Here is a 15,614-nt window from a genome sequence, read left to right on the forward strand (position 1 = left end):
GGAAAATTATCTTCTTTTGTAAAATTACATGATTTTTATTGTACTGTAATAATGAGTTATAGTAAGTTGAAGTACTAGTAGCAAAATAGAAAAGGGGTTTCAAACTGGTTGCAAGTTGCTTCTAAAAAAAAAAAAAGACATATTTTACATTACATTACCACAAAAACACCCCTTCCCTTTAAAGGAAATTGTAATTTTAACCTAATCAAGATGTATGACCTGGTAGTGTTAACACATTTCCTTCTAAAACAATACCCTTTAAAATGCAGCCAAACTGCAAATGCAAGTGTTCCAGAATGCCTACAGTGGAGAAACAAACATATGAACAAAATACTCAGTATAATACGTACAATATACAGACAAAAGCTTGTGCTTGTCACTGGGGGCTCTATCCTGACCACAGTAGCTATTAGCTACAGTTTCAGAGAACACCAAAGCGATTTCTTAAAAACAGCCTGATGCTATCTGCCACCAACTGTGACGTACGACATAGGTTAAGGCTTTATGCTCGGTCAGATCAGCCTAGGAGTTCAGTTCCCCAGAAGAAAAAATCCTTCTGTTGAGCTATGTCTGTCTGAAAAACATGCAAAGAAATGGACAAAAACATTTCTTCTTGACATACCTGGATTAAAAGAGAAGCAACAATGATGTGATGGATGTTGGGAGCAACGCCTGAGGATGAACCCTATCATTCTGACAGCTTCATTACTTTAGAGAATGTTTGCACAGCCCCAGCAATCACTCACACACACATTAAGACTCCAGTATTATGGGCACGAGTATTCTTAACCCGGGCAGCTCAGATGAAGAGCTCTGCAATCTTTTAGGTTCAACCTCCTGCCTAGCCCCTCATTTGGGGGCTGGCTTCTAATGATTATCCAACTTCTCACAGCTTCTAGGAGCTCAGCCTGAGACCACAGCAGAACAGTACTCAATTTGTCTGACCACTGCTGTTTCCAGCATCTCGTTGGGAACAAGTACAGACCAAGATCAAGCAACACTACACTCCCTGAATTATATTAGTGCTTAAAGGAAGACCTGCAACTTGTGGGCAATTTAAATGTATAACTATTTAGAAGTCCACACATAAGTAAATCTGTTGCACTGGGTCATATTTAAGCACAGTCTATACTGAAGGCTGCATGAAGAAGAGAAGGAGAGTTAAAAAATAAATAAATAAATTTGCCGTCACATTACTGGCAGAATTTAAATGGTAATTATCATCAGTTTGATTCATCAGGTTGGTCAAAGTTGCCCTCTGAGTTGAAGTCACTTAAATCTAATGATAAGCTATTATAGAGGGAATGCATCTAATGAAGCAGATTTATGTCCTGAATATTCACATTCTCTATGAAGATTTTACTGCTGTATTTGCCATTACCAGAAGAAGAAAGGTGCAGAAGAAAGCCACAGCCTTCCTTCCCTCACGTATGTATAGCAGTTTATTACTTAGCAGTTTTCAAACTTCAGGAATGGCTCCTTTGGAGAAAAAGGAGCAGCACAAGAAATCCAGTCTTCTAAGCCATAGTGCAGAGCAGAAGACAGCAACTGCTGTACTGCTGCTTACAGATAATCTTATACTGAAAACCAACTTTTCCGTCCCTCTTTTGATTTCCTTCCCTCTTGCTAAGTAAAATCAGGGACCTTACAAACAGACCACAAAACAACGCATCATAGGGCTGGATGCAAGTAGGATTCTGGGGAGAGAGACAGCAAGTAAGCTGGTGACAGTGAAGATGCCATTCATTATCCAGAACCATCCCTGTATTGCCACTCAGTCCCTCCCAGCTTCTTTGTCCTCTGCACCTGCAGTAGACACTCCACCATCACCCACAAAAACAATAAACATCATTTCTCTGACAGTCATGGCTGCAAGAATAAATTACATTCTACCACTGCTTTGCCTTCATACTTTACAGACTCTTTTTTTTTTTTCCCAGTTTAAGAGTCATCGGTTCCCTGCATAGCCCTACTTTTGTCCCAACAGACATGACCAAAACCTCCAAACCCCAACCCAACTAAAATAATGTGTCTCTATCAACAGCTGCAGGTTAAAACAAAATGAAAAACATAGTAGTTTTACAGTTCTCTCATCAACAATTCCCCCAAACAACCATCACCAGCAACAAAAGAGCTAGACTAAGAAAGATACTTCAAAAACCTCAACATGACTCAAATCTTCCTCAGGCTTAACCAGCAAAATTAGATTTGTTAAGTCTTAGTGCCAAATTATTTACAATGAACTATACTTCATGTGGACTGAGAAAAGATATGAGGGCCCCATAGGAGCTCACATAACCTGCACACACACCATTTTCCCCTACAAGCAGGAGACCCTCCCTTTTTCTACCTTTTTATGTTGACTACTTAAAGGAACATTACCTATCACCAAAACACCTGTTTTACCCAAGTGGGCCAGGATACTACAAAAGGAAGCAGATGGCAGAACTGGTGTACAAGAACTGCAGTAAAGACAAGACCTAAATATCATGTTTAAGCTAAAAATGGAATTTGGACAATTAGAAACAATTGTTTCTTTCAGTCCAAGGACAGACAAACTTCCAGGAAGCAAACTGATATGTAAATGACAGCAGAATTTGAGCAAGGCTCAACCTAAATCAACTACGAGAAACAGAAATCCAAGAGTTAATATCTTAAGTTTATTTCACAACAGCAACTGCACTACTTTAAGTATAGACACCATTAACTTCATTGTGTGCGACAATACTTATCAAATAAACTTTGCACAGTTTTCTTAAGTAGAGCTGTACATCATCTGCATGAAGCTAAGACAACTTTAGATGATGAACATACGATTTTTGTTCCAAATAAGCAGTTCAAGCCTATTTAAATTGTGAGGGAAGTTCAGTGTCTGCACAATTACCTGTTTTTTTTCCTTGTTTGCCCTACTTACGATAACGTGCAGTGATTGGAAAAACAGTTACACAGCAGGTTTTTTTGAGAATCGGGAAGTGCTAAGATGTTACACTTGTACATAAGCAGTGACAAATATACATAAAAATTACAGAACTCAACTGCAGGGCAATAAAAAAAAAGTATAAAACAACATGCTATTAAATAACTCACAATCACTTCACCATGCAACTTCCAAGAATAATAGAAGCATTATAATTAGGTATGTTTAAACATGTACAATTTACCTGTAATGCCCGGACTAGAAGGGTTAGATAAGGGCTTGGCGCCTTCTGAAGACTGTTCTACACTTTTGGAAAGGGATCCATCTACGAGTATATCAGCTTCATCTATGTCATCACAGGTTCCTCCAATCTGAAGGAAATGAAGTTCTCCACCTAAAATCACCACAGACAATGAAAGAAGCAAATTTAGACAGGCATACAGTTAAACCTGATTCGTAAGACAAGCTTCCAGACAAAGTGCTACATAATTATGACTGTAATTATATAGGACCAGGAACTGGCATTATTATACATGAAAACTCATTTTGCTTTATTACTACAACGTTTTTCAGGGTGAACTACCAAAATATTAACTGCAGTTGTGAATGTCATAAAGGAAAAGAAAATATCAGGGAAGAGGGGGATAAAAGGCAATTAACTAAACAAGTCCCAGTAGAAACCTCGATCGTAACGATTGCAATGCTTTCCATAACCCAAATCATAAGTTAAACAGAAAATGTTCCATCACGTCAACTAAGGCCTTCACTACTTTGTTTGTACACATTGCATACATTTCCTTTCCAAGTTCAATATCTGAGAACTGAACAAGTCATTTTCCCACTGAACTCTCCTAACTAAAGGGCTCTTCACATCTTTTGTCAGACTTAGAATCACTGATCAGTACAACAGTCAGAACGGCAATTCCAAAATATTCAGTGGACAAAATGTTTTGGTGGAATCCTGAAATCATTCTATGAAGTTGCCCATTATAAATGACAGAATTCATCTGTGCATATCACTGTTGGTAAACAGAGAAATCACTGAGAAAAAATGCTCAATTGTATGTAACGTCAGGGAAAAATGTTTTTAACAGTTTCAGTAGTCACAAAAATCCTAATTACTGGGATGTATATAGAGAAAAAAAATCCTGGAAGGCCTTCTATGTTTTTTTTTCTGAAAATTGATAGCAGAATGCCCTTCAGCACCTGACTCGTTATGAAAAACCCTGTTAGGCAAACTATCCAGGTAAACTGAAACAAACAAACAAACTTGAGATAACGTAGGTAATAAAAATCCAAAATTAAAGCATAATCAGCAGGTACTTGTTTTTCACTGGGGGAGCAGGAGGAAGTGAAACGCACAGAGATAAAGGCACAGAGAGAGACGGTGCAAGGTTTTACTGGATCTCAGTAAGAAAGGCCCATTAAAAATGCCTTAATAACATTACTGTTTTAACAAGACAGAATAAAAAGAGGACTATTAGAGCTTGAATCACCAAAAAGGAGGAACCTCCCAACAGACAGTGCTACATGCTGTGGGAAAATCCATCTGGGGGTCAGAGTGATACTGCATGAAAAATAGGGTTCCCAGTGTCTGAAGGGACATAAGATTTACTATCCATATTTTTCATTTTTTCTCTTTAAAACAGCTATTTTATTAAGCCACTAAGCCATTTGCTATTGGGCCTTTCTTACAGAGATCCCATAAGAAGCCCACACTGCCTCTTCTGCCCTCCACCCCCCGCCCCGATGCAGAACAGTACATCAGTAGTAGATGCCAAGAGTGGAGAAAAAAAGAATAGTTCTGGTAAATAATGCTTAGAGTGAACTTCCTTAAGATTATATAGCTCACAATTATAGCAATTAAGTTTATATAGCTCACAATTATATAGCAATTTTCTTAAACAATGAGAATTAGGGACATGTTAAGAAACTCAGCTCCACTGGGTGACAAGCCAGTTCTTTTCCATCCTGTTTACTGCTCAAAGATCAATGATCAGAATGATCTCAGTGACCAAAACCTGAGAATCTCCTGTCCTGGAAATAAGCACAGCTGAGTGAAATGCAAGTTCAGACTGACCTGACCATTTGCCAGTTGTATGGCTCAGAGCAGGAGACGGACTGAAGAGCTTAGGGAAGTTGCGGGCTTGTCTAAGGGAATGTTATGCCAAGGTCTCTCTTAATCTGTAGATGGTTGGATTTGTTTTGTTTTAACCAACAATCATTTTGGAATTGATCATGCTGGAATTGATCATTAGCTAATGAACTGCCAATAAATTGCTAATTGCTTATAGTAGCAAGTACTGCTAATTAACAGCAGCAAAAAACTGCCTTATGATTTTATCCGTACTACAAGAGGAAGAGCAAGTCCCTGAATTCCTAAAAGACTCCAGCACTCTTCCAAGAAAAACTCTGTGCTAAACTTGAAATGTCTCACTTATTTGTTGTTTTTAAAAAGCTTCTGTAAAAAAAACTTTATCATGAACATCAGCAATACAGTATTAGCCTATAAATTAATTAGTGCCTGTGCAAGCTTTCCAAAACCCTGCAGGTGGCTTTGTTTCTGTGTCACAAAAGAGGTGGTTGTTCTCACAGAACATCTGAAGATGACCTTCTGATGATGCATGCTTATTTGTTGTAGAGTTACCATAGCTCCTATAGTCAAGTGCCAGGAAAAAAGTCTGTACAGAAGTCAATGCTGATTTGTCATCCTTGCTTTATTTATTTATTTACTTACTTGTTTATTTGAGTTCTTACTGGCTCGTGGTACATACTACCAGACTGAAAAGGACTCGCTCATCTGGTACTTTCTAATTCTAGTAGTAAACATCGTAATTAGTAGTTTACCTGAAGACTTCAATGTTTGTATCACTTTTGGACAGAGATGACAAATGCTTCTGTTGCACTAGCAAGAAGACATTAAAGCTCACACTGACTTTCTCAGTGATCATAAAGGAGAATAATTAGAAAACAGTATCACCATATTTCCTGAAAACAGCAGGTAACACTTTTAAAACATGGGTAGAATCATAGAATATCCCGAGTTGGAAGGGACCCATAAGGATCACAGAATCACAGAATCATCTAGGCTGGAAGAGACCTCCAAGATCATCTAGTCCAACCTCAGCCCTAACACTAACAAGACCTCCACTAAACCATATCACTAAGGGCTACATCTAAACGTCTCTTAAAGACCTCCAGGGATGGTGACTCCACCACCTCCCTGGGCAGCCTCTTCCAATGCCTAACAACCCTTTCAGTAAAGAAGTTCTTCCTAACATCCAACCTAAACCTCCCCTGGCGCAACTTTAGCCCATTCCCCCTCGTCCTGTCACCAGGCACGTGGGAGAACAGACCAACCCCCACCTCGCTACAGCCTCCTTTAAGGTAACTGTAGAGAGCGATGAGGTCACCCCTGAGCCTCCTCTTCTCCAGGCTGAACAAGCCCAGCTCCCTCAGCCGCTCCTCGCAAGACTTGTCCTCCAGACCCCTCACCAGCTTCGTCGCTCTTCTCTGGACTCTCTCGAGCACGTCCATGTCCTTCTTGTAGCGAGGGGCCCAAAACTGAACACAGTACTCGAGGTGCGGCCTCACCAGAGCCGAGTACAGGGGGACAATCACCTCCCTAGACCTGCTGGCCACACTGCTTCTTATACAAGCCAGGATGCTGTTGGCCTTCTTGGCCACCTGAGCACACTGCTGGATCATATTCAGCTGCCTATCAACCAGTACTCCCAGGTCCTTCTCGGCCAGGCAGCTTTCCAGCCACTCATCTCCCAGCCTGTAGCTCTGCTTGGGGTTGTTGTGCCCCAGGTGCAGGACCCGGCACTTGGCCTTGTTGAACTTCATGCAGTTGGCCTCAGCCCATCGGTCCAGCCTATCCAGATCCTCCTGCAGAGCCTTCCTTACCTCGAGCAGATCGACACACGCACCTAACTTGGTGTCATCTGCATCATTGAGTCCAACTCCTGGCACCGCACAGGTCTGCCCAAAAGTTTAGACCGTGTGACTAAGTGCACAGTCCAATCGCTTCTTAAATTCAGACAGGCTTGGTGCAGTGACTGCTTCACTGGGGAGCCTGTTACAGTGTGTAACCACCCTTTCGGTGAAGAACCTCTTCCTGATGTCCAGCCTAAACCTCCCCTGCCTCAGCTTAACACTGTTCCCATGGGTCCTATCACTGGTGATTAAGGAGACTAGGTCGGCGCCTGCCTCTAGTTTAATTCTGAACTGTATTTAAAATCTGTAACTTGCTCAGACTTAAGAACCTGGTGGGTTAGTTACACAAACGGAACGTAAAAATCATAAATCCATCCAAATGAATCCCAAGTTTCCTTCCATCAAACCAGTGATCAGTTCCAGGAATGCAGTGTTGGCACAAGTTAGAAGACATGTCAGAGATGAGGCCACTGCAGCCAAAGCCAATTTGGCGACGTGTTTGATACACTGAAGGTATCCTCCATCCTGGCAGGAACTTGGAACAATGACACAGATGTCGACAGCTATCACAACACAAGCACACAATCAAACAATACCCCAAAGATAAAGGCATTAAGAATGCTAAGCCATACCACAGGCAACTAGCCACTAAACAACTTCAGTCCTTCTTGTCTCACCATCGGGTTGCAGAGGAAGGGTTAGTTCCCACATACTAGTTGGAAACACCTGAAAAATTTCCCCAAGAAAGCTTCCCAGAAGCCTCACTCTAACAGAATTTTCTCTATTGTTGGACATTTCAGCTGTAAAAGTCCATCCTGGGTCATGAAAAAATAGAATGCAATTGAATAGAGACGAGTGAAAGTTACCATGCCGGGCAAGAAATAATTAAATGCATTATTATGGGAAAAAGGAAAATCAGCTAGCCAGCAGTTCTGTAAAAGAGGTTCTTGTGAGTCATAAGATAAACCCAATTCAGTTTCCCGCTCCAAAGTGCAAACATCCTAGTGTGTACATGCACAGACGGTATGTACAGAGCGCAGAGTTATTCAATAGAAAAGAAGAATTCCTTTAAAGACATCTGTAGGATTACTGTGTCTGTTTTTGGGTCAAGAAGCATGTGGACCTGAGAAGATCTTTTGGGAAGGGAGTGATGTTTTTTTTTCTTTCAAAGCCCCTGAGGGAAGTTTAAAACAACTGGAGGTATTGAGCTGATGAAAACAAATGGCTGGAGGTCCCCACTCCCTTTTTTGTAGGGATCTTTGCCATGTCAATTAAGGACGGCACAACTGACTCCAATCAGCACAGATAATACAGACTAGAGACCAGAAAAAAAATATTCATCAAGGACACTGTACATTAGAAGAAATTCTGTGAACAGGCTGTTACCTCTCCAATGTGGAAGAACCTCAAAAACAGGTTGATCTCCTTCTGAAAGGGTAAGTGTAATTGATCCTGACCTTAAGATGATCTCCTTAGGATCATTTCCAACACTAATCCTGGCAAAAAACCTCAGCCCCTCCCATCCTCATTAGATCCAATTGCCTATGAAGGCAGAAAATTGGAAACACTTGACTGATTCCTCAACTTCAGATATGCTAATGTACAAGGCTGACAAAGCCTAGTGACAGAGATAAATAAGACATGAAAACAAAAACAGGAAAAAAAGCTACAGAGAGCGATAAATACACTCCATACAGCTCAAAAGCAAGGAGTTTGTTATAACGGAGTGGCACAAGATTTGGTGGCATTCGTTCTCAAATGTGTGGAAGTGTCATCCAGTTCTGTCAAGCTTGCTACAAGAAATATTAGCGTATACAACTCATTTTTAACAAGACCAAACTTCACTCTGAAAAATCGCTACTTCCTCAACAAAGGGGAGTGACAAAAAATCCTGTTATAACGCAGCACCGCAGGCAAGAACTTGGTAAAATTATAAACACAAAAAGAATGCCCCAAACATGGCAAAACAGACATCTAAAGAAAAAAGAGCTTATAGATGAACGTATAATACAACTGCTAAGGTATTAATGTGCAGGATGAATTACATACAATGTTTGTGGTCTTCTTCTACAGCTTCCAGTTTTTTTTTTTAAGTAATTTGGAAAAAGACAATATCCAGCAGAACTGATCCAATGTGCTCTAGAAAACATGACGTGCAAGACGCTGGTTATGCAACTGCAAGTGGAGCTGGGAAGCAACATAGGTAGAAAAGAGGATTGCTAGAATAAAAAAGCAGTAAAGTTCTTCCTTCTTATGATGAAAACAAGTAGAAACATTACTTTTTTCTTCCCACTGCTTTTCCCCAAACTACTTCAATAATTAAACTGAAAATATAACTAAATTAATTTAGAAAACTACTGAAGAATCATTTTTTAAAACAATCAAATCAACCTTCTGTTGAGACTTTTGCTAGTTGTAATGCGAAACCAAATACTAACATTTTCAAGGGGAATCAATATGGAAATGATTTACTCCAAAACCTTCACTCGCTATGGATGTTTGAAAAGCAGATTTGTGAAAGAATTAGATTGCAAACTTCAGGTGAGCACAATCCAAGAATACTTCACAGACTTGAACATACTCAAGCACTCAAAAGCCACTATACAGATTTTAGCACCTACTTAATCATACAGTCTGGGTGAAAAGTACTTGCTTTATTTATCACAGCAACACCCTGAAAGTTTCTACTTCTGAGAGCATTTGATTTATTTGAAATGCCACCCCACTTCCCTACTTCATAATATTTCTTCAGAAAGATTCAGACCTTGAAGTTCCTAACATCGGTAGCAGTGAAAGACTAAGGAAACAAACCAAAACAACCCAAGAAAAGATAATAGTAGAATGTATGCTGTGGACTGTTTACTTAAGCAATTTTTGGTAGGCCTGTAGTAGTTAAAGGAAAAACGATTAGATGAAAACAGATTTAAAGAGTGCAATGATAACTGTATCCCTTGAAATTTACCCATCCAAAGCGAATTATATCTGGTCCTCTTAAACACCAGATAACAGAGTTCAAGTACCACTAGAAGGCTGTCAGCCTGCTCCATAGTTTAATAATAAAGAATATTTTGGATGCTACCGAATTTAAGCCAAGTTTCATATTAATGACACAATATAAAAGTGTTTAAAAGACCCAAGTGATAACAAAGCATTGCTAAGAGGGATATTAACCATAGTTTACCTTGGCCAAGGGTAAGAGAAGAAAGCAAAACACACAGAGATTAAAGTCTACTCTTTGCTTGACAGAACTGGAACCAAGAATATACTTCAACACCTCACCCCAGAGGTCAACTACAGACACTCCTTCACAGAGAAGCACCTGAGGCTGACACCAAGGTGCAATATTTTTAAGTGGGATAAGAATAATTATTCCCAACCCACAAAGATGGTTGAAGTCAAATGCAAGTTGAAAACATCTTTACATAGAAACACTCTAAGCCTGAGACACCCATTCACACAAATATATTTTTTTCCAGTTATATCTTAAGGGCAGCTACAGAGAAAATTATGATCTACCAAGGATGCTAGCACATCAACAAGCATCTTCTCCTGGAACAGCAGAGAGAGTTGGCTTTTCTACGTCCAGAACTTGGAGATGTTCAAGTACCTTCTCCCACCACCTAAGCAAGTAAATAGTAACGAATATACTGCTCAGCCTATATTCTTGAACACTTTTCCCATGACCTCCAAGCATTTCCAGTGCATGTTTGTTCAAAGGCATTTACTTAACATTTTCACCTGCGTCACTGCACTGCAAGCTACTTGCTAGGATTAACATTCAACACACCGGTGAACGCGGCCCTTCTCCTTTCAACACCGATCTTCCTTACACGGTCTGAGTGCAGACACATCCCCTACATGGCAGTTAAGACAGAAGAGCAAAGACTGCAAAGGGATTTTGGAAGAAGCCTAAGAAAACTGCATTTAAGACAAAATAAAGATAAATCTTTTTGGCCATCTGGCAGATAAGGAAGCAATTTTACTCACTTACAGTAGCAGGATTAAAGGATGGTTATGACTGAACGAAAGTTAAGGGAAATCTATTCCTTATATTGTTTTTCCATTCTAAATCTTGGTGTATATTTGAATAAGTTAAGTAAATAGTTGAGCTTTTTGGTTTGCTCTTTCTTTTAGTATTTCTGAGTTTTATAAAGTACTTTTATTTATACTTAAGATCAGATCATTCTTTAAAAAGCTCCAAATTTCAGCATAAAATACTAGGACTCAAAGGTTTCAGATGTATCTTGTATAAGATCCTGAAATCCAGACTTCTAATGAATATTGGTCCCTAGACATTTGTGATGACTTTGTACTTAATTTCTCAAAAGTGAAAAAACTATACAAGCAGAAGTGACCAAAATGTAAATATATATATATATATATATATATATATAAATTGAAAACTTCTAAAGATATTTAAACAACCAAAATGTTTTTGAAATTCATTTTAAAATGGTTGCAGAACAAAAAAACAAGTTCTAGATAGAGGCGTGGTGGGTGTAAATCAAAGGCAGGAACAATCAATGAATAAAAAATTGAAGAGTTATTAAAGTACTATATTCAAAAGGGGAAATTTGATGGCAGAGGAATGATTGCCTCTGGTTTACACGACCACAGAACAAAAAGAGAATCCCAGTCATCTTAAAGGCAGCAAGAACAAAAGAACTTGCAAAGGTATTTATAAATTACTAAATGGACACTATAGCACTCTCAGAAAAAAATAAAGAGGTTTTTACTGAAAAAGCAGAATGATGTCCTTGTCTATTATGAGGAAGACAAACTATTCTCCAGTCAGTAACAGAAGTGGTGATTATAAAGGCAGAAGAGACAAATACTCCTACACACACAGAATAAATGCTCCCAGATCAACAGACCTGCGTCTTACATTCGAGGTCCCAAAACAGGTTTAGGTAATACCAAACACAACAAGAACATCATTACCATACACGCTAACACTGGATGGGAAAATAGCATGCACAGAAACAGCAAGTCCTTTAACTATTGTCATTAGCCTTAAACACAAGACAGACAGAATAGATTTCATGTGAGAATTAAATGAATAGCAGTACAATCCTGTGGGAAAATGCTTAGCAAGGTTGTTTTTAAATGGGATTTGATGTTTGACCAGTAGAGGTAAAAACATGACATGTATATACATATAAAATAATGATATATAATAAGAAATATCTATATGATACATACAGTTTTCAAAAGCAATTAATCTTTGGGTTAGAGCTCCGTTTTAACTAGGAAAAAATGTGCATTATTAAATAAAGCTCAAACAGTTCAATAGCTGTTTCTACCAAAAGAGGACAATGTAATAAATCCAAATGTTTCCATTGGCAATCTGCAAATATCAATACTAGTTGTTAACACTCAATGTTTTCAATCATATTAAAATAAATTTAAAGTTTCCACCGCCAAAACTCACAGTAGGTATGTGATAAACACAGAGTCCTTAGCAGGCAAAATTTTTACAATAAGCTAGACTATCAGTTAGAAAAAACAAGTAGGCCTGATTTAACAGCCACTCATCTGAAGACTACATAATTAACATGATGCAACTGAGAAAGTGTAAATGTGACAATTGAAATTCTAGAGGAGATAAAGTTCAACATGGAGGGAGTTCCTCTGTGATGTGTGAACCATCCCAGCAGCTTAGCACTTAAAGAGACTAAGCATTTCCACTTTTGCTGCATTGGAGTGCAGGAAAGCTAAATAAGGACACTGGCGCATGGAGGAATTCAGGGTGGTAGGGGCAGGTTCAGCTCTTCTCCTGTGAAGCAGCAGTTGGCTGGACTTCAGTTAGGCTCCTCTCCCACCTGCCCTTTACCCCTCAAAATGTACTGTGTTTCTTAAAAAGGATTTAAAAATCCCGCATACATGGTCCTGGCTCTCAGAGTCAAGACAGAATAATTCCAGTTGCAAAAAGGCCTGAGCAGAACCAGCAGCCCCATCTGAAAGTAGACACAATCTTAATAACTTATCACTGGATTAAGGTACAAAAGCATCACCTTCTCTACTGTCTTGAATATCTCCAGTACGTACAGAAGACATTTTTCTGAAACACCTATCTCCAGAACAGAAATAATTACATTAAAAAAATCCCTTTGTTTTGGATTTAAGCAGATCTGTGACGCTACAACAACAACATTAACCAGTACACTGGACATATCCAAGAGTAATCCCCATTTTAGACATGAAAATCCACATTTAAGAGGAGGAACGGAGCCCATGCTCTCTAGAACAAAAGTAAACTGTAGGTAAATTCAATGGCATTTGCCTATTACTATCTTGAAACTTACAGCCTACCATCTAACGTTCTATAAAACAATCCAAATACGGCAATATAAAGCATGAAAAAAAAATTTTAGAGTCTTACCTTTGGTGCATGCACATAATCTGTCTGTGCCCGAACAGTATATCACAGAGACAAACATATCTGGTTCCTCAGTGCCCTCTTTTTTAGGTGGCTCCACTTTGGCCAGAATTTCGAAGTTTGAAAGATCTAGTATTTTTACATATCCTCCCTGAGTAGTTATTACCAGGTGCCCAAGAGTGGAAATCTCAGATCTTCTCTCTCTCCCACTGCCATTTTTAGAAGTTAATTGCATTTCCTCTACAGGCTCCTCACAGTCATCCTCTCGATTATCCAATATATCTGGTGGGAGCAAAATCATTGAGGTAATTGTGTCTTGGGGGTCTTTGATATGCTGGATTTTTACTGGTTCCTCCTCTAGAGTAACTATTCTAGTGGCATAATTCATTTTATAAAGCACTAGGTATCCACCGCTAACACTTCTCTGTTCAGGCTGAATTATTAAAGGAGTTGTTGGTACATCTGCTGGTGACTCATGTTGGATTACATCGATACTTGTGCCATTCACTACAGCAAGACTTGATTCTATTTCACCCTTCCTTCTATTACATAGTGCCGAGTTTAATTTATTTAAATTATTCAAGGCCTCTACTTGATTTATTGCACTCAGAGATTCGACAGGACAAGTCCGCAGTCCTACTAACAAATGAACTCCATCTGCACAAGGAGTGATTGAATCTACACACAGGTTCTCCTCCTCTGCAAACTTTGGCAGACGCAGGCACTGAACCAAAGTCCCAGGCTTGGGAACCATAGAGCTCCACTTGTCCGAGTCCGGAGAAGTTAGGTTGGCTGCAGCATCTGCAAACTGCTGAATGTAAGTCACAGGGGGATCCTGCAACAGCAACTGTTCCTGGCTGTCCAGCTCCATTTCAATGATCTGTGGAACTGTGAAACCATCATCGTGCATACTTTTACTCATAATATTGTTCATCTGTGAAAAAAGTTTTCCTGCTTTTTCATCAGACTCCTTAATGCTGTATAGCAGCAATACAGGTAAAGTCCTCCTTACCAGAGGGGAATTCAGTTCTGAATTAGTGCAGGATTCATTGTCAGTTGATCCCTGTTCCGAGACACTCTCACCTCGAGTCCTGCTTAAGCCATCCAGTGACCGCTGAGAGTTACTGCTAACAGGAGAGGTAGCGGGTGATTTGTATGTTAAGAGACCTCCAGCTAATAAACAAGGAAAGGGAATGTTGTGTTGTTCCAGATGTTTTTCCTTCATCTTTTCACTCTTACAGTTGGCCAAACAGGGATTTGCACCAAGTTCTTCTAGATCCTTAACCGTATCTTCCAGAACGTTTGCAACAATTTCCCACTGAAGTTTCTCAGGTTGCTGAAGAATGCTGAGAGCTGTTATATCAAGGCTGACTTCCATAGTTTCTTTTTGTGATGTATGCCCTTTAAACAGAAATGATTAATGTAATATATGTTTAAAATAAAAAGGAATTGCATTACATATATTATGGACTTATTCTCATAATTAAGGAAAAGTTTCTGCTCTACAGTTTCAGGATGTTGTGACATTCTGTAAGTTCAAGACTTGTTAGTCATGAAACAAAAGAAAAGGCCTAGAAACATTCTTTCTACATAGACTAATGGTTCTCCTGATTTTATCAATGAGTGAAAGTAAAGAAAACAGGACAATAGCTCTCCTGATAAACAGTAAGATCTTTTCAACAATTATTTTACTCAGGTTAGACCACCATACTAAAACCCAACTAATCCAATTGATTCATTTCATGTTCTACCCTGTACCACCACCCCTCTTCCTAGACAGCTCAGCACCATCTACAATCTGCAACTCAGCAGATTCATTTTCCACTCTCAGCTGTAAAACACTTAATTTTACTCTAAAGCTTGAGTTACCACCACCTAACAGACAATACGAAAAGCTCTCTAAGCTACTATAAAACACAACACTGTAAACAGTTCAGATGGGCCTGATGAAATTAAACAGCACTGCAAGAATAACAGTGAATCGGAAGAGTTCAATTAAGTAATGCAAAAATGTAATTGATTACAAAGGAAAAATCCAGATAAGACAAGACTGAAGCATAAATGATAAAACATCATCTTCATAAATACTTTTGTTGAAAAAAACATCGTCTTTTTTCCCTTGTGTGTATGCACATGCACGTTCTTTACTTCCTTCCCTGCTGCTCTTGATTAAGCTGTGTAAACGAACTATGAAAAGCAAGCATGCAATCCTCCCACCCATCAAAATTTCTGGTTAGACCTCTAAGAAAACAATGCAAACACCATACATAGCATTGTACTGCTTCCATTTGAAAGCTTTGTTCAGGATGAGAAAAAAAAGTAAATTTCTATCAAAGACCATACATACAGAGAAACAATCAAGATACAGGAACTTTCTCT

At 39.1% G+C, this 15,614-nt stretch overlaps 1 protein-coding gene across 8 annotated transcripts in view; it reads right to left on the reverse strand.

Annotated features, from left to right (window-relative positions):
• BIRC6 (baculoviral IAP repeat containing 6) overlaps positions 1-15,614 on the reverse strand; it is a 177,263-nt gene that overhangs the window by 135,760 nt on the left and 25,889 nt on the right. For all 8 annotated transcript variants that reach the window (XM_066993893.1, XM_066993895.1, XM_048047739.2 and 5 more), the window contains exons 10-11: positions 13,239-14,636; positions 3,162-3,311 (exon numbers count right to left, since the gene is read on the reverse strand). In XM_066993893.1, the coding sequence (XP_066849994.1) occupies positions 3,162-3,311; positions 13,239-14,636 (1,548 nt within the window). The remainder of the gene's footprint in view (positions 1-3,161; positions 3,312-13,238; positions 14,637-15,614) is intronic.

Source organism: Anser cygnoides, chromosome 3 (assembly GCF_040182565.1).
Source record: "Anser cygnoides isolate HZ-2024a breed goose chromosome 3, Taihu_goose_T2T_genome, whole genome shotgun sequence".
Classification (NCBI taxonomy): Eukaryota; Metazoa; Chordata; class Aves; order Anseriformes; family Anatidae; genus Anser; species Anser cygnoides.